Source organism: Drosophila tropicalis, unplaced genomic scaffold, assembly GCF_018151085.1.
Source record: "Drosophila tropicalis isolate 14030-0801.00 unplaced genomic scaffold, ASM1815108v1 contig_859, whole genome shotgun sequence".
NCBI lineage: Eukaryota > Metazoa > Arthropoda > Insecta > Diptera > Drosophilidae > Drosophila > Drosophila tropicalis.
The window spans coordinates 3,169,888-3,187,895 of record NW_027173353.1 but is presented as its reverse complement, the minus strand read 5'-3'; the positions used below and the strand labels follow the sequence as shown (position 1 = coordinate 3,187,895).

At 39.3% G+C, this 18,008-nt stretch overlaps 3 protein-coding genes across 9 annotated transcripts; 2 read left to right on the top strand and 1 right to left on the bottom strand.

Annotated features, from left to right (window-relative positions):
- The first annotated feature begins 281 nt into the window (after window positions 1-281).
- On the top strand, window positions 282-8,724 carry LOC137582455 (phosphoribosyl pyrophosphate synthase-associated protein 2). 7 transcript variants are annotated; one of them, XM_068296999.1, is made up of 9 exons: window positions 359-419; window positions 473-535; window positions 6,105-6,341; window positions 6,395-6,683; window positions 6,749-6,915; window positions 7,580-7,636; window positions 7,989-8,103; window positions 8,173-8,319; window positions 8,398-8,724. In XM_068296999.1, the coding sequence occupies exons 2-9, from the start codon at window positions 516-518 to the stop codon at window positions 8,554-8,556; spliced, it is 1,191 nt and encodes a 396-aa protein (XP_068153100.1). In that variant the 5' UTR covers window positions 359-419; window positions 473-515; the 3' UTR covers window positions 8,557-8,724. The 7 variants fall into 7 exon arrangements, with proteins under 7 accessions (XP_068153099.1, XP_068153104.1, XP_068153102.1 ...); XM_068296998.1 differs by having other exon boundaries at window positions 282-535; XM_068297005.1 differs by lacking the exons at window positions 359-419; window positions 473-535 and adding an exon at window positions 1,146-1,350.
- LOC137582457 (cytosolic carboxypeptidase 6) lies at window positions 2,210-4,376 on the bottom strand. Its single transcript, XM_068297006.1, has 5 exons — window positions 4,316-4,376; window positions 3,673-4,238; window positions 3,237-3,611; window positions 2,854-3,169; window positions 2,210-2,799 (listed from the first exon to the last, which is right to left on the bottom strand). The coding sequence occupies exons 1-5, from the start codon at window positions 4,374-4,376 to the stop codon at window positions 2,210-2,212; spliced, it is 1,908 nt and encodes a 635-aa protein (XP_068153107.1).
- A 6,239-nt stretch (window positions 8,725-14,963) lies between the features above and the next one.
- LOC137582099 (sodium-independent sulfate anion transporter) lies at window positions 14,964-17,827 on the top strand. Its single transcript, XM_068296536.1, has 4 exons — window positions 14,964-16,377; window positions 16,437-16,739; window positions 16,796-16,941; window positions 17,009-17,827. The coding sequence occupies exons 1-4, from the start codon at window positions 15,255-15,257 to the stop codon at window positions 17,339-17,341; spliced, it is 1,905 nt and encodes a 634-aa protein (XP_068152637.1). The 5' UTR covers window positions 14,964-15,254; the 3' UTR covers window positions 17,342-17,827.
- Window positions 17,828-18,008: the final 181 nt, after the last annotated feature.

Genomic DNA, 18,008 nt, shown 5'->3' with positions numbered 1-18,008 from the left:
GAAATATTTTATTACTCGCACCCTTAGCACTATTACTCGCACCCTTAGGACTTTTACTCGCACCCTTAGCATTTTTTTTAAATATAGAGATGGGGCTACCAAACAATCGATAGTCCGCCCATCGATGACACAAACATCGATTTTGTTTAGTATATCATCGTATTCTGACTTATATCGATAGTATATCGATTTTCTTTTTGCCGCGCAAGTTGCATCGAACGATGTCTTTTTGATATGATATCAATTTGGGCGGACCATCGATTGTTTTGCAGCCCCAGTGCCATCTCTATCACGAATGGGAAATTGCTGAAAAGAAAAGACGGAACTATTTTTAAATTGTGTATTATTTATTATTCATTTATTAAATAATATTCATAATAATAGATTCCCTCGGTGTTTGTTAAAGTATCTGCCAATAAGTAAGATATAAGCATCTCGCATCTGGGCACTTTCCTTATTGTGATTTCTTCAGAATCGATACATAGAAACAACAAAGGGAACAATTCATCTGCAAAATGCTACTGCAAAGGAACAAGTAAAAGCGGCTTTTGTACAATTTAATTAGTGTCTTGTTTTTGTGTCTGTGTGTGTTGCTTGTATATCTAACTAGTTCTCCTTCTCCACCTTTGTATGTTTATTCTACCTTGCCCTCTCCTAACATCCCCCGCCCACTTTTACCGCATCAGTGTTGTCATAAGATAAGAAGAAAAAAGCTAAATTTTGGCCTTCGAAATTGTGTGCTACTAACCTGTTGTAGAATTTTGAAAATACAAACTTGTACCTAACCAGATAGAACCTCGAATTTCGTGATTTAGTTATAATTTTTTCCCCTAAGTCACTATAAAACAAAATGCTAGTTTATACTTGTTGGATTGAAAAGATCCAGTATATTTTCCTTTTATGAATGTGGATGTAAAGTTCGTTTGTTTTTATTTTGTGTATTGTAGTTAATTTAAATTTATAACTCTAAAAGCACTCTGTATTTAGCTTTTTCCCCATCTTAACAGTCTGGCAACTCCTTGGCGCTCCCACTCAGTTTTGCGCTCCACATTTTGTTATTACCATTCGTTTTTATTTATATGCATACATATGTATCTGTGTATGAATGTGATATGTATATACGTGTATATATATTCCAACAGAGAAATATCGTGTCTACGAATCCGTTAATTGAAAACGCTAATCAGTCAACAAGCTCGCATTCTGTCAGACAGTCGGTTCACCGTTCGCTGTAGCTGTCTCTGTCGCTCCTTCACTGGCGCTCTTATCATTGGGATTTCGCGCGTATTTTGTTTTTGTTCGTTTTTTTCTTCTCGCTTATATTTTTTGAGTGAAACAGGCTTCTGTCAGGTAAAAAAATAGATAAAACGGTTGACAATTTGCATTATATTATATATCTGTCTGATAAGATAATAATGCCCAATAGAAATGGATTAATTACATGACACATATACAAGCAGTTCCCAATCAGACTCACGTGCTAAACCTGTGGGAGCAGAACAGTGAGAGATGTGTGTGCGTAGCGAGGGGGCGGGCAATTAATTAGTGAGTGTCAGTATCAGTTCTTCTCCCTCTCCATCTACTGATATATGTATATATCTGTAACTACGCTTTGTCACTCAAATTACTATACCGCTCCACATGTGGTGGTGGTGGAAAAGAAGGTGTGATAGGAATCGGGTGCGGCCGGATTTGGATCAGAGGCTGGGTGGCTAGCGGCATGGCCGGGCCTGGCATGGAGCCAAACCAAATAATGCGCAACAATGGTCTTTCAATGAATGTGCCCCAAAGCCAGATAAGCCAGCCCCAGCAAGTGTCAACCAACAAAATAAACTCACGTTGAAAATTTTAACTCAACGACTTGTTGTCTTTTTGAGTGAAATTAATCATGTGTAAATCAATTTTGAACTCAAATTCGAAACACTGATATCTGCTCGTTTCTATATAAAGCAAGATCGGCTGATTTGGCTGTATTGTCAAAATTTAGGTTCGGAACACTTTATCAAATGATAACTGCTTGATTTATGTACATCCGTATTTAGAAACTTCTTTCTTGAGTTATTTTAACTAAAATTGATTGTTTATTACCAAAAGAAGCATTAGAAGCTTAAAAAAGTTACAGTACTGAAATATTTATATACATACATGGGTTTCTTATAAAAAAAAATCAAGCATAGGGGATCCTTTGTTGGGATAAAAGTCTCTTCCTCTATCGCCTATCTGCTGCATCAAAACTATTTGATTTGAGTTTTAAGCTGCCCCTGGTCAATTGATTCAAATCGATGATCGATAGATATGGCTTGGGCGGGACATTCACAGTCAAGGGCACTTCTATGGTAATAGTTGCTTGCTTCTTGCTCCTAGCACCTGCTCCACCACCGCTCGGACCATATTCACTGGATGTTTTCAGCGCACTCAATGAATACTGATCATGGGCAGGATTCACACAAGTGGCAGTGGCTGCACGCCTATAATTACGATAACCACTGAACGTACTGCTGCCCGGAGCAATGGGTCGCGATGGAGAGAAGCCACCTTCGTCAGAGGAACCACCGCCACCACCACCCCCAGAATCATAGCATATGCTAAGATTTGTATATGAAATGGGAGCATGGCAACGCGTAGTCTTGGGACGAGGTTTGACCTCATAGCGAGTCTTGGAGCGGGAACGGGAATGATGAGTACGCGGTCGTCCTCGTCGATTGCCACGCATCTCGGGTACAATGGGCAGGGGCAGGACATTGATGAAACGATAATATTGCAGCAATGTGCGAGCCAGATTTCGACCAACACGATAGTCTGTCAAAGAAAAAACTTCTAAAATCAGCGTGGGAAGTGACATACTCTACTTACAACCATCTTCGTTATAGAGGGCAATCGTTTTGCCATCCCGCAAGTAATGACCAGCCATGGAAACCTCCAGAGTATAGGCGTTCACTGTATCACTGAGTCGCTCACAACTGAATCTTCTAATGCTGCCAATTTTACGTTCGTCTGCATTAAACATGGTATGCTCCGCCACATAGTCTGGAGCATTGTTGGCAAAGAGACGCGGGAAGACCAAATGACGCTCATATCGATAGACATCCTCGTATGTATTGCCGTAAATGAAGCACCCGTGCATGCTATTGTTGGCATGCAAATCGATCACAAAGTCTATCTGATATGTCTGCAAGTAGAGATCCAGGGTAAGTTTTCGAAAACACCGAACACTCCAAGAGGTTCATTTTACTTACATCCGAATTATCCAACTCTTTCAGCATATTCTTGACGGCATGCAATTCCGGTTGAGTGAACTCTGAGCCCAGATGCCAATTACGATTCATATCCTGGCCCATAAGATTGCAACGATTATTGCCGAGGAAAACTCCATCCGGATTCACCATTGGCACAATTTTAAAGACAAAATTCTCCCGCAGAACATGGGCAATGGGATGATTGCCCACCAGAAACTCAATGAGACCCTGACACACATGTGAGGCAGGAGCCTCACTTGAATGCGTTCTGCAGAGGATCACAATGACACGGATAAAACTTCGCTCCAAGCGATTTGTAGTACGTTGCTTTTGTGTCACATGATCGATGGTTAGCAGATCTACATTGCGATTTTGCTGGAAATGAGAAAAGAACTGCATTATGAACGGGCATAGAACTCTCATGAATACGATTTACCAATGTCTTAACCAATACGCAACGTGTGAATCGTTTCTCTGCTCCTTGCCTGGCGTCTATCACGTTGAGATAGGACTGCAGTCTGGAGTAACTGTATGGCCAGGCCAGGCAAAACTGATAGACATCGTCCTCTTTGTCAAAGATAAAGGCAAAGCTCAGCACATAGTGACCCTGGTGCATGGCCGATCGATAGAAGAAAACCTGACGCTTGGGCAGACGCTGCCATTTGGGGCGACTGGAGGATTTCACCAAGGGCGTCAGTCCAGCATTGAACAGATTGCGACTTTTGCTTATGTTGACAATGTTAAAGAGCACCCGCTGATCCTGTTTCACATTATCCACCGTAAAATTGAACCAGAAACGAAAACGCGGATTGCAGGTGTCTGGTCGCAGGAATAAGTCATATTCAAATTCCCCCACCAGTTCCGCCTTGCCCAAATTACCCGTCTCAAAGGCCGCATCGAAGCACAAATGTCCACGTTTCGCTTTGCCACTCTGTCCAGGCGGTCGTATAATAACCCTTGAGACATTTCCCAATCCTCCCTCACCATCGCTATCTTCGCTGTCTGGAAATGCACAAAGAAAAGCAAAGCAAAGAGATGAAATGAGATGAGATCGCCTTAGAGAGATCGCGTAGCAATACCATCCGATCCTCTCTCGTACATGCTCGTATGCTGTAGAGGATCACAGGCTATTCCAAGCATTTTGATTAACTTGTTTCCGCTATGCGTCTAGTTCAGGCAACGTTGAATATGCATCTAATGCAATATATTGGCTCCAAAACCGCCTATTCTCAGCTTGGCTGTCATAACTTTTCTTTAGCTCCGAAACCCATTGAAAAGGTTAAACGCCAATTTGACGCCGCCTTCTTAATCCTGGCCCAAGCCAAGCCGTTAGCTATCTTTAAACCCTCAACGTCTAACAATCTAGACCCCCCATCTCTCAGCCACACGTATGCGTGTGGATAACTTTCGTTGCACCTCATTGCAACTTGCCATTGTTACCCGCCTCTAACTCGCGAAACGTCAAAGTGTGAAATTGAATAGTCGCGGTTGCGTTTCTCCTTGACTAAGAGGCGAAAAGTCTTGGCAATTGCCTTTATTTATACCCTAAAGCGACAGCGAACCAGCTAACTAAAAGCCCATTTAAAACTCACATATCTTGGAATTGAATAAACTGTAAGAATCACTTAATATGCAACAATAGGTTTTTGAGTCTAAAATATTTCTGTATTCGCTCTTATGTGAGATTTATTCTCATAAGATATGACTAAAATTATAAAGAATGAGCTTGTAAATCAATGACAATCAAAGGCTTTGCCTTCTAACAAGTGAATCTACTGCTTTATAGGATGTAGAAACTTCGGCTTGCGGAGATACTCTTTCTTTTTCTGTGATTTTTATTGCTGCCTTCTTCACATTTATGATTATTTGCACTCACCTGAATCGCCCATGCCTTAGACCATGCACTGCCAACTGACAAGGCGTATCCTCTCACAGGCACATTGACCTCTTTAAAAATAGAAATTCAATTAACAAACACTGCAAATTTCTTGGCTAGAATTAGGTCCAAAATCCTTTCACTTTCTCAAGTGGCTAAAGTCGCGTGTGAAAGTCTTGGCAGGAATTTACTTACGATTATAGATTTCAATCAGCAGCAGGAGCAGACTATGCGTCTTCGTCGCCCACAGTTTATCTGGCTGCGCAAATCTCGGGATTGCCGCGGTACACCACCTTACTGGTGATTGAGTGACTGACTGACTAACTAACTAACCAACTGACTGTCTGACTGGCGAAGCCGACTAAAGTTTCGCATGTTGGCACTTTTGACGCGTTGCCAACGGCTCCCGGAAGGTCTCAGATGGAAGCGGCGGACTCACATGTGTAAGAAACCATTGTTTGGTCGATAATGAAACGCGCAGCAGTTTTAGCATTGCGGTTTTCGTCTCAGTTTCCTCGACAATTGCGGCACGCGCTGTCTTTTCTGTTTTTTCGAAAACTGGGCAACATACTCGTAGACCTTATTGCCTCCAGGTTGCGTTAAGCTCTCTCACTCCGCCATCGCTTCCATTCGCGCTTAAAGTAGTTCACCGGGGCTAATCAATAAAAAATTTACAAACTACCTGGCGCTTGTAACGTGGGAACGGTAACGACAACGGCAACGCCGCGTATGCGTGATTTTAATGGTTTAATGTTAATGGACATGCCAGCAGTTAACAGGAGGTCACAACGGAAAGTGAATGAACCGAAACCGAAATCCTATCTTTCCCAAATATTAGCATGTTGAAACGCAGGTAGCCATCTAAGCCCATCACCACCTAGCTTCCAAGTCCTCTTAGTCCTTCCTGCTGCAGATTATTGCTTTTAAGTGTTTGAAAGTGTAACCTTTCTGGACATTAAACCCAACTAATCCAGCATTATGTAATTTTGCAGATTAGGCAGTGTGCGCCCACCGAAACGTTGCAGAAGCGACATGGACACTACCTCCACATCGGATATTGTCATTATTAATGGCAATTCGCATCCTGATTTGGCCAATATGGTGGCTGAACGTATGGGCCTAAAAAATGGCGGCTGTTCGGTGTTCCATAAATCGAATCGTGAGACAATTGTCGAGATAAGCGATTCGGTCAGAGGCAAGGATATCTACATCATACAAACTGGCACCAAGTAAGTGAATGTTTCTCTTTATAAAGGATCTTCTAACGTCTTCTTTGTTCCAGGGATGCCAATAACAACATTATGGAACTACTAATTATGGCCTATGCCTGTAAGACATCTTCGGCTCGCTCCATTGTTGGAGTCATACCCTATTTGCCTTACTCCAAGCAATGTAAAATGCGCAAGCGTGGCTGCATTGTCTCCAAACTGTTGGCCAAAATGATGTGCACTTCGGGACTAACACATATAATCACAATGGATCTGCACCAGAAGGAGATACAAGGCTTCTTCGACATACCAGTTGATAATTTGAGGGCATCTCCCTTCCTGTTGCAGTACATTCAGGAGAGCGTGAGTGAAATCATATGAATTCCACTGCGAAATTTCATTAGCTATTTCCTCTTCTTTGTCGATAGATACCTGATTATAGAAATTCCGTCATTGTGGCCCGTAATCCGGGTGTGGCCAAGAAGGCTAATTCATATGCAGAACGTTTACGTCTCGGTCTGGCTGTCATTCATGGCGAACAGAAGGAAGCGGAAAGCGATGAAGTCGATGGCAGATATTCGCCACCACCAACCAGGTGAGTTGCTGACCTGTGAATTATCGATTGGTTTGTGTCCTTAGTAAGCCAAAAGCATCTGTGGTCGTTGCTCGTTAGATCGCCTTTCGTTTTGTATCATTTATTATACTCACACTTTAGTTCTATTAAATTATCAGAAGCACTTAAGCATGTAGCAATCATATTTATTACCAAAAATCTTGTACAGACTATAAATATGATTTAATTAAGTACTCATCTCGCCCAATGCCTAAAACGACTACAAGAACCTCTTTTGCACTAGTTTAGACCACAATTAGCTACTCTAAGCACAAAGTAGCCAAGCTTTTATTGTTTTTCTACTTTTAATAGATTTGTTCTACAGAATCTGTGTCGATAGAATCGATTGCTGTCTGTATGTGCTGTTGCTCCTCTAAACCTAAACCATCTACTGTTGTTGTTGTTGTTTCCTACTTCCTACGGCAACCGACAAATGGCCAGTTTATATCTATCTTGTGTCTTGTTGGCTTCGATTTCCGTTTTTGTTTCACATTCTTTGATTATTCATGCTTGAAACGTTTTGTTTTTTATTTCGAAATTGCCATGCAAAAATCTCGATACGATTTGCAGCAAAATTTGCAACAACGAGAAGAAAAATTCCAAAAAAAATATTCCAAATATTCTTTCTTTATTTCGTGTTATTCAGTGCGTATAGCAATTTATTAGGAAATTCTGTTGAAATGTGCTTACCAACGACACCTAGGTTTGTATTAATATATATACATATATATTAAGAGTACTTCTCAATTGGTATTTATATTTTCTTTATATTTAATTAAATGCATTTATCTATTTTCATTTTCTTTCCCTTTATCCCCCAACCAAAAAAAAACCAATATTCGTTTATCTTTTTTTGGTTACGAATGCGACAACAAACCACTCAACCACAACAACCACTCAACTACACCACTGCACTCTACACTTTGCCATCGATAACGTCTGCACCGTGCACTATGCAAAAACAAAATATTAAATAATAAAAATCAAAACAAATAAACTTATCATACTTTGTCCACACTAACCACAAGAAACTCTACTCCACAACATGCCCCTAGCAGTAGCCGTACGCGCACTACCTCGGTATCGGTGGGTGTGCCGGAGCATCCCATCAAGGTGAAGCCGCCACTCACCATTGTGGGTGATGTTAGTGGAAAGATTGCCATCATGGTGGTAAGTGCTGAGCCTAAATTCAATTATTTTCCAATATCTGTGCCTAATAATGTATTGTCTTTGCTTTAGGACGATCTAATTGATGATGTTCAAGCATTTGTGGCTGCTGCAGAGATGCTTAAGGATAATGGAGCATGCAAAGTTTATGTTTTAGCCACACATGGTCTCCTCAGTTCGGATGCTCCACACCAGCTTGATGAATCCCTGATTGATGAGGTACTAGAGAATTCTATACGTACATACATATGTTAAATTACTCTATTGATTTGAATTCTTGTGTATGTTATTATGCAGATTGTTGTCACCAATACCATTCCACATGAGATACAGAAGTTGCAGTGTCATAAGATTAAAACAATTGATATATCCATTCTGATTGCTGAAGCCATACGTCGCATACACAACAAGGAGTCCATGTCATATTTATTCCGCAATGTTACTCTGGAGGATTAGGGAAATAATATGTTATCCATATATCCAAGATGGATATACAAACACACACACACACACACTCGTACACATTACATGTTTAGTTTATTGTATGAAGTCACAAAAGAAAGAAAACCGAAGAGAACTATGAAGAAAAAGTTTCATGGCAACTGGATCTCAAGTTGCGCTTTATTTTGTTTGTTTTATTTTCTCTATTAATTTAATAATTCATAAATATTTTAATGTGCGCCTAGCGTGCTTATGCTCAAATAAAGAAAAGAAAAAAATTATGAAAAAACCAAATAGAAATTATTAACAGAGCAAGAATTAATATATAAGCGACAATTTCCGCTCATTAAATAAAAATTCTATTCATTTCCATAGATTAGTTTTTTGGTATGCCATTGCATTCGATTAGTTATCAAAAAGCAATTCTACATTATTTATGAACAACCACAAAACGTGCAAGATTTCTAATCGTCTCAATTTATGGCTGGTCACTTGTTAATACCTTTTATTGCCCATAAATACATATGTACACACATATTATTTTCTATTTAATTGTTTAATTTTATTATTATAAATTATTAATGTGGCATAATTTTGTGAGGCTATCGTAAATTTTATATCATTCTTATTACCATATAAGCAAATTTACACTGTGACAGATGTTCAAGTAAATATTTTCAGTTTTTCTGTTGTTGTTGTTGTGAAAACGGGTCCATGCATACGAGAGATAAGATAGCAAACTTCCAACTGGCTAAAAAACAAATCTCTTGGCAAAAGAATGCAACTGCATAAAGATGATGCAAGCCAATGTCTAACTTGTATCAGACAAAGATCAGTTGGGAATGCATTATAAATCTTGTGTGAATTATAAATCAAATTGTTCATAAATTAAACATCAATTTAATTTCCAATGGATAGATTTTAGCAAATGGTTTATTACCGCTTAAGTTCATTATAATATTGAACTTATTTTGCATAAAACAAAAACGAGAAATGCTAAACTGTTGGATTCATTTATCTGCCAATTGGAAATGCCAATTGATATGGAAAATCTAAAGAAATGTATTCTGGGAAAAATACAAAGAGTTGTCTTGGATGTTAGACTTAGATTAAGATGGTTAATACGTCTTAGTTTGCTTTGGAGAATGTTTTATTAAATACAATTACAATTGACTTAAGGCTCTTTAGTATTTCAATATTGTATAACGAGTTTGCTTCTTGTATAAAAATTTATCATGGCCATCAAATGCAAAATATTTAAACAGTCAAATGCCGCAGCCTAGGCCAAGTGCGATAAACTCTAGCCAAAGTTTACTTTCTGTCCGCGATATGACAAACATAAACAAAACCAAATCTACAAACGAGAGAAGCTCCATTAATATGTCATTTACTCTGCTTCCTCCTACTCCACATTAAAGATTATATACACCCTTACAGAAATAGAGCTTGTATACGTGTCTTTCTAGTCTACTAAGAACCTACAAATTCCCCATTTGCAAGTGTATAGAAAGAACTACTTGACTGCTCGAGTTTAGGCCATCTGGTCTTTGTTGAGACAAACAGTCAAGTGGTAAAAAAGAAAAACATTGTAAAATCTCATTCCTTCTATTCTCTTTGCAGGGATTTCTAAATATTTGCTTGGCTAAAGCCACAGCAAAACCTGTGGCACGCGCTGGCTTAATGCTAATTGCAGGTGGAGGGGACTTCCACCCTCCAGCCCCTCTGGGTGGGGGGCTGACCGCAACGAGTGTCGAGTGCCATTTGTCAAGTGCAAATGCAAACATGATGCATAAATTTCATAGATGAAATAGCAAAAAAAAAAAAAACCCGCAGCTATTCAAAGCCATGTCGTAGTAGTGCAGTCACGTGAAGTGACAGAGGCGTCAGACACCATGATAATGATATATATTGCATATCGTACATACCTACAAACATATATTAAACTTTGATAGAGCTACAACATGTAATCAAAGCATTTGCCGCCTCGTGCATTGAACTTGCTTTGAATTTCAATTGGGACTTCCGTCAAGTGGTCCACACACATTTCAATCATTTCAAAAACGGTAAATTATCATTTATCACTTTTTATAAATTTTTGGACAACATTCTTTTTGTTATCATTCGAAAATTGATTTGTTAATTCACGTTGCTTGTTAACAATTCATTAGCACGGCCATAAATTGTATGAATGAGAGGCATTTTAGCATCAGTTAGCAGCTCGAGTTGGCCAATTAGAATTTGGCGAATTTCTCGATCATAATTAGAGAAGTGCCATCAACTAATTTGTTTAATCATAGCCATCAAAGGTTTGAAAAAACCGACACCCCATCATTATTTTGATCATCATCTTTATCATCATGATCATAGACGATTGTCATTTGCTATAATTTAGTTGTTTTTTCTTTTTGAATATGTTGAATTTGTTTTACATTTTAAATAAGCTCATCGAGGGTATTCAGAAGTATAAATATGTATTTCAAAGTGAGTTTGAGAAAATATTCCATTCAATGAATTATTTTAACATTCAGAAGTTATATAGGAAGCTTAGGACTTGAGTCTATAATGGGTGAAAGTTGGACAGAATTCTGTTTATAGTTTGATTATTAAATTGATGCCCCTTCTCTCTTGACTGCCCCTAATGTTTAATGGTAAATGGTGCCAGGTGCTTGTTTATATATGTAGCTGGAGATGTGTGGAATGAAGTCCAGTCATGTGACCAAATGAAATCAGTATTTTTTCTCTTTTGTTTTTGTTGCCATTTTGTTGTTGCGGTTATTGCCGGTGATATAAACAAAGCGTAGCAGATCACGTGAAAGATCATCATCATCATCATCGTCATCGTTAGCCTCATTATTGATTCAGTTTCTGGACAAGTTTCCAAAAACCCCGGAAAAAGGTATATATGTATATATACACATAACTCTCTAAGAGTAATGCAATCAATATGACCCGTTGATATTCAGAAATTGACATTGAACTTGGTTGGTTGTTGGACCCCGAATATCATGTAGGCCCTGACATGCTTTCCATGGGTCTTAAATAATGTAAAATGCAAAAAAGAAAACAGCAAAACTTCCTCAAGCCTGACCTCCGAGTGTCGTATATGCCACTAAAATATTGATTTTATATACAGATTTTATATATATAGGTATATATGTATTATAAGAAGTATTACGAGTATCGAGCATATCGAGTATACGCATTCATTTGTCTGGCAGTGATATTCTGTGGGCCAGTGAGTCACGTGAAGCCTTACATTCAGGTTTTTTGTGGTGTTATTTACATGCCTCAATGCATTCCACTAAACACGCTCCTCTGGGGTCTTAGGTAATTCGAATTCATATTGTTGTTGTTGCTATTGTTGTAAAATTAATCGACTGCACAATTAACAGTTTTATTTGACTGACAATTGTTGTAGTTTATCATTTATCGCATCGTATAATGTTCGCCTTCTGTTTAAACAATTGCCGCATATTTACGCTGTTCATGTTATTCGAAAGAAGGGATTGTTTACAGTTACTTTGTCCAGTGGGCACACTACGTGCCTGGCATGTCCCCAAAATGGGTTTGCATACAAAGTGGCAAGCCTTTTGCTCTCATGTGACTGACTTAGTTACATACTACCTTATCACAAGTTACTCATTCATCACACTCTTATCTGTTTCAACCGCCCAAATCTGCTGAAATTCAAGGGCGAACACCCTGCCAGAGACCACAAATCAACCTCAATGCCGGGAGACAGTCAAAACAAACTAAAAATTAGGCCACCTACGCAAAATGTTTTGTAGTTTTTGTGCCCCTTTCCGTTTTGTCGTAAATCAGAATGAATATGAAATGTGAGAAAATCCGTAACAGGTTTGCATCTTCCTATGTCTGTCACTGCATTATGACCGACAACCGCAAACAAAATTAACAACACGCCAAACAAATTAAAATCACATTTACTTTATACAACAAAAAATATAATTAACAAGTCTCTCAGCGCAATTATGCACATTTAATTACTGCATACATACATATATGTAATTGGGGGGGGTTTACGCTGCGTATGAGTAATGCAAATTAACCAACGAGAGAGTGTTACATATTTAATTGAATGCACATAAGTGGATATCATAAATATTTATAAAAAGTACTTATTTATCTACAATTACTTGTGTGATTGTCCATTAACTAAATGAAATTGTGAATGCCTGAATTAAATTATAACAATTTTAGGATACTTGAAAGTAAACTGAGAAAGTCGTAACAATTATCCCATCTTATATTTAGATTCTTTAGGGTATCTTAAAACTAGCTTACTCTAGTCACGAAATAGAAAAATTAGTAATGAAAAACCCCCCGAAATGGGGTCATTTGTTTTAAATTGGAATCACACTTAAAACTCGAATTGAATCACAGCAATGCATAAGATATCTATCTAGATAGAGGCTTAAGAGTCTATAGAAACAAATAAGAATAGTTTAGTAGTTAAAGTTAAATATTTTGCACTTTTCTAAGTTCCCCAAATTATATTCATTAAGTAGTTTATTCTCCCTTCCATTAGATCTTCTTTTTTTTTAATTGTTTTCACAATTCGTTTATTATTCAACTCTATTAATACAACAAATTCGCTTGATCAGCGACCTGTAGCGTGTTTTGAAAGTTTCAAGAAGACTTTGCCACTTCACTGGCATCTCTCAATCAAATGGAATCAATTTTTTTTTCTCCCATTTTTGTATATTTTATGATTAATTACTAGCTCGGGGCTGTGTCATGTGGGTTACAATTTTCAACGTATAATATTTTCCACTCCCTGCTTATGTATAAGTATATGATTAACTTTAAAGACAGCTTAATGAGTTGAAATTAGGAAATGGCATGATTAAAGCCTGTTCATCATGTCCAGCAGTGGCAGCGGCATCTGTCCGAGCTCAGACTTTACCTCTGTAAACCTGAACGATATTTCATGTTCAAGAGACACAAAGGCAGACCACAAGACAGAGAGAGAGAGAGACAAGATCATGCATTATACACGTGCTGTTCGATTGAGAAAAACCCAAGAGGAAAAAGCCAAACTTCAAGAAAAAGAAAAAATCCCCGCATTGAAGCCAGTTCTGCAGAATTTTTGTTCGAATGACAATTTCTGATGCAAAAGATAAACCTTATTAAAATAACTAACTTAATTTTTTGTTGTAGTCTTGTTATGTCAGCATTCAATTGTTTTATAATTAATAGTTGTAATTGTATATTATAACAAGTTGTAGTGAGATTAAATTATTAGTTTTTGTTTCAATTCTTATACAATTCATCTAGTTAACAATTAGCCCAAAAAGTATAGAGGTTTATCTGCCCTGTAGACCGACCAAGCACATGCTATATAATAAGTATTTACTTGATTTATAGATGGCGCACTTCAAACTGATTTATATGCGATTTCGCATTGTTCGAGAATCGGCTATGACTGTTGATTGATTTGGCTGGCCGATAGGGAAAACGGCTACCAAGCACGCGATTAATTGGCCAAAGTTGTAAAGATTTGTAGAGAAACGAGTAAATAAAGTATAACATATTCAGGCACTTGTCAAACCAGCCTCAACAAACAAGTACTTTGGATCTATTGTTTGTTTCTTTTTTTCATTAAAAGTGCGAAAACCATAAAAAGAATACTGCATTTTTAAGTATGAGAATTGCTTGGCAATAATTGAAGGGCTTGAGCTCATTAAAAATCGAGAAAACGAGAAATCATCAGTGTGAAATTCTTTATAATTATCATCGAAATAAATATTATATAGAATCAAGCCATTTTTATTTTATTGTTTTCCTTACAAGCAGTAAAAAGTGAAAACTTTGATTAGATAAACAAGTCGACGTGGGAATATCCAGCAAAACTAACTTGATAAGTAAGCCCAACTGGGACATGATTAATAGGATCTCTATGGAAGTTTCAAAATCTTTTTCATCATTTTAATATTATTCACTTAATCATACGAGAAATATTTGCTAAATTTATTTATTGAATCATTTTATTATGCACTATAAACTTCCCAGAGAGATAACAATTAAATTTTTTATAGGTTTCAATGAATGAATTTCCGGTATGCATTTTGCTTCTTAGTTATATATGCGTAGTTATCCACAGGGTATACCAAAGTCACGGTGTCTGCCAGAGACATCGGTAGTGCCCTCCACCCCCGCCACTTGGTAGAAGTTATAGTTTACTGCTCATCTGTCATCTATAATTCTTTGGGCGGTTACACGATGCTCAACGCCAACGCAAGATGAAAAGTCCCGAGACTGAGAGCCGGTTTGATGGCCCATCGAGAGGTGGCATGGATGACGGGGAATGGGAAGAGGGGGCTCTTGTCCACCTAACGAAAGCCGGCGGATAGTCTCGAACGAGCTGTCTGGCAGCTGCTCGCGTCTCTCGGGCCTATTTATAATCAGTTCCCAAACGCTCGGCGTAGCAAACGACAGAGACTGCTGCTGCTGCTGGTGGCTTTGCCTGTTGCTGCTTTAGCGTCTTTTGACTCGATCTCGATTCGAATTTCAATTTCATTTCATTCCCTCGATTGAGGCGGTCGCGAATAGTTCGCATCGGCGGGAAAAACCAAGTGTCCCTTAACAAGTGCAACAAGTGAGAATAGTGCAAAGTGATGAAGCCTTAGAAGAGGCCAAAAATACAAAAAAGGATAATATAAAAATAGACAAAAGTGAATCCATATTGGAAAACAATGAGCAACAAGGACACAGGTCACAGCAATGGCGCCTACACAGGCTCGGAGGTGTCATTGGATATACCCACTAATACATTGTATCACACATCCCGCGACTGCATAATCGAGGGCGAGGAGGAGCCAGCCAAGTCAAGTGGTGGTTGCCTCGACTGCCTAAGGAGCACTTGCTCCAATATTTTCCGCAAGAAGACGCTCTACAAGCGCTTCCCTATTCTGGTCTGGCTGCCGCAGTACAAAAAGGATTACATCTTTGGCGACATTGTGGCGGGCATCTCGGTGGCCCTGACTGTTATACCACAAGCTCTGGCGTATGCTGGAATTGCTGGCTTGGATTTGCAATATGGATTGTATGCCTGTTTTCTGGGTTGTTTCATCTACATCTTCATTGGATCCAGCAAGGATGTGCCCATTGGACCGACTGCTATTTCGGCTTTGCTCTCGTTTCAAATCGCCGGCGGCAGTTGGCAAATGGCCACATTGCTGACCTTTCTCACTGGCATAATTGAGATCTTGATGGGCGTATTTCGACTTGGCTTCCTCATAGATTTCGTCTCCGGGCCTGTGGGAGCGGGCTTCACCAGTGCCGTCTCCCTGATCATCTTCAGTTCACAAATGAAGGATTTCCTGGGCATACAAACGAGTGGCAATACGTTTCTCCAAGTGTGGATCAGCATTATCAATGACATTCACAACATCAGTTGGCCCGATTTCGTCCTGGGGCTCATATGCATCACAGTGCTCCTCAGTTTGCGTGCTCTGGCCAGTTGCAGTGTCGGACCCAAGGAGGGCAAGTCATCGGGTCAGCAACTTCTAACGGGCATCATGTGGACCATTGGAACTGCCAGAAATGCTCTGTTAGTCTGTAGCACAGCCGGTTTGGGTTACTGGCTGTCGATTAGTGGCAAAGAGGATCTCGTACGTACTGTGGGCTTTGTGCCCAAAGGAATGCCCACATTCCAGCCACCACCATTCCACATGGACGCTGTGGTGAATGAAACAACGGGCGAGATATTGCAGGACGCTCAAAGCTTTTGGGATATGGTCAGCACTCTGGGTTCTGGTCTCATTGTGGTGCCTCTAATTGCTCTGCTTGAGACAATGGCGGTCGTCCAGGCTTTTGGTGAGCCCCGAAAAGCTTAAATTCTAGCTTAGAGATACTTATTCTTCTGTCGTTTGCAGCTGATGGCAAACCCACAGATGCCACCCAGGAGCTAATTGCCTCTGGAGTTTGCAATGTGGCCAACTCTTTTGTCCAAGGCCTGCGCAGCAATGGTGGAGTGGCTCGTGGAGCCATCTTAAATGCCAGTGGAGTGCGCACTCAGCTGTCTAATCTGTATACCAGTGTGATTGTCATCATTGCTCTGCTCTACCTTACTCCATGCTTTTATTATATACCCAAAGCCGCACTGGCGGCCATTATCATTGCCGCTGTAATCTTTATGGTCCAATTCCGGGTCATTAAGCCCATGTGGCATAGTAAAAGTGAGTAAATCTGGAAATCATAAATGACATTGATGACATTAAAATTGTGCATTCAGAAACTGATCTCATACCCGGACTGGGGGCATTCTTTGCCTGTCTGGTTCTACCCTTGCAATTGGGCATTCTGGTGGGCATTGGCATCAATGTGGTCTTCATTCTATATCAGGCAGCTCGACCCAAGCTGCGCATTGAGACGCTGGCGGTGAGTTCTCTCTCTCTCATTCTCTTCTGGACTTTCTCGTGAAGTCATCATATTTTGCTCTTCACAGACTACAAGTGGGCTGAGATATCTTATGCTAACACCGGATCGGTGCCTTATCTTTCCATCCATGGAGTTTGTACGTAAAGTGATCAACAAACAGGGTGTCAAGTCTACTCTGCCCGTGGTCATCGACTGCACCCACATTTATGGAGCCGATTTCACGGCGGCTAAGGTTATTTCCACCATGGTCACAGACTTTGCCCTGCGGGAGCAGCCGCTCTTCTTCTACAACCTGCAGCCGCGAGTGGCTCAGGTATTCGAAGGACTCAACAAGGATCTGGTTGTGATCTATGATATTAACACTCTGCATGCCAAACTGGCCGAGAAGACGGCGCTTTAGACGCCAGCTGAAGATGATGGTCAACCAATGCAACCTCGTTATACGATATAAAGTAGTCTTATTGTTAGTTTTCTCTAGACTCAATCTTCCAATGCCTTTTGGGCGAGGCCAGCGGCTTGTGGTAGTTTTGTAGATGGCCAGAGACGGCAACCCACGCAAAATAGTCCAAAATTATTTGATTATCTTAATTAGCATTTAACTTTAAGCAATCTTTTACTATTATATATACTATATTTATTTGTTTTGTGAATTTGATTTTTGGCAAAATGTTGTGAATTTTGTTGAACGAAATTCACTTCTTTTTTGTTGCGACTCATGGATTTTTTTCATTTTTTTTTTTTTTATTTGTTGTATCTGCTGTGCATAGTATTAGTATTGTATTAAACAAATCCAAAAACCAGACAACAATTGAGTATTAGTTATAGGTACTTAAATATAAATAAAGACACGAATTAAGTAATTCCAAGAAGAGCTTCATCCAGCCAACGAATGATGTAATATATATATATTTTGCTTCAAGGTTAATCTAACCATGAGTTACCAAGTGTTATTTTTGGCAACTTTCGCCCAATCATTCATTGGGACACTCAATTGCAGCAATATCTAATCAATTTGGCTGAGATTTAATGCTTTTCCAGCTACTAGCACGAGATTGCCAATTTGCTTT

Excerpts from the sequence above, each read along its gene's own strand:
- LOC137582457 (XM_068297006.1), bottom strand. The coding sequence starts at position 4,376 with ATGCTTGGAATAGCCTGTGATCCTCTACAGCATACGAGCATGTACGAG. Across the intron at positions 4,239-4,315 it reads GTACGAGAGAGGATCGGATG|ACAGCGAAGATAGCGATGGT; the intron begins GTATTGCTACGC and ends GTGCATTTCCAG. Across the intron at positions 2,800-2,853 it reads CCTCTATAACGAAGATGGTT|ACTATCGTGTTGGTCGAAAT; the intron begins GTAAGTAGAGTA and ends TTTCTTTGACAG.
- LOC137582455 (XM_068296998.1), top strand. The coding sequence starts at position 516 with ATGCTACTGCAAAGGAACAA. Across the intron at positions 6,342-6,394 it reads ATCATACAAACTGGCACCAA|GGATGCCAATAACAACATTA; the intron begins GTAAGTGAATGT and ends TCTTTGTTCCAG. Across the intron at positions 8,104-8,172 it reads GAAAGATTGCCATCATGGTG|GACGATCTAATTGATGATGT; the intron begins GTAAGTGCTGAG and ends TCTTTGCTTTAG.
- LOC137582099 (XM_068296536.1), top strand. The coding sequence starts at position 15,255 with ATGAGCAACAAGGACACAGGTCACAGCAATGGCGCCTACACAGGCTCG. Across the intron at positions 16,378-16,436 it reads GGCGGTCGTCCAGGCTTTTG|CTGATGGCAAACCCACAGAT; the intron begins GTGAGCCCCGAA and ends TGTCGTTTGCAG. Across the intron at positions 16,942-17,008 it reads TGCGCATTGAGACGCTGGCG|ACTACAAGTGGGCTGAGATA; the intron begins GTGAGTTCTCTC and ends TGCTCTTCACAG.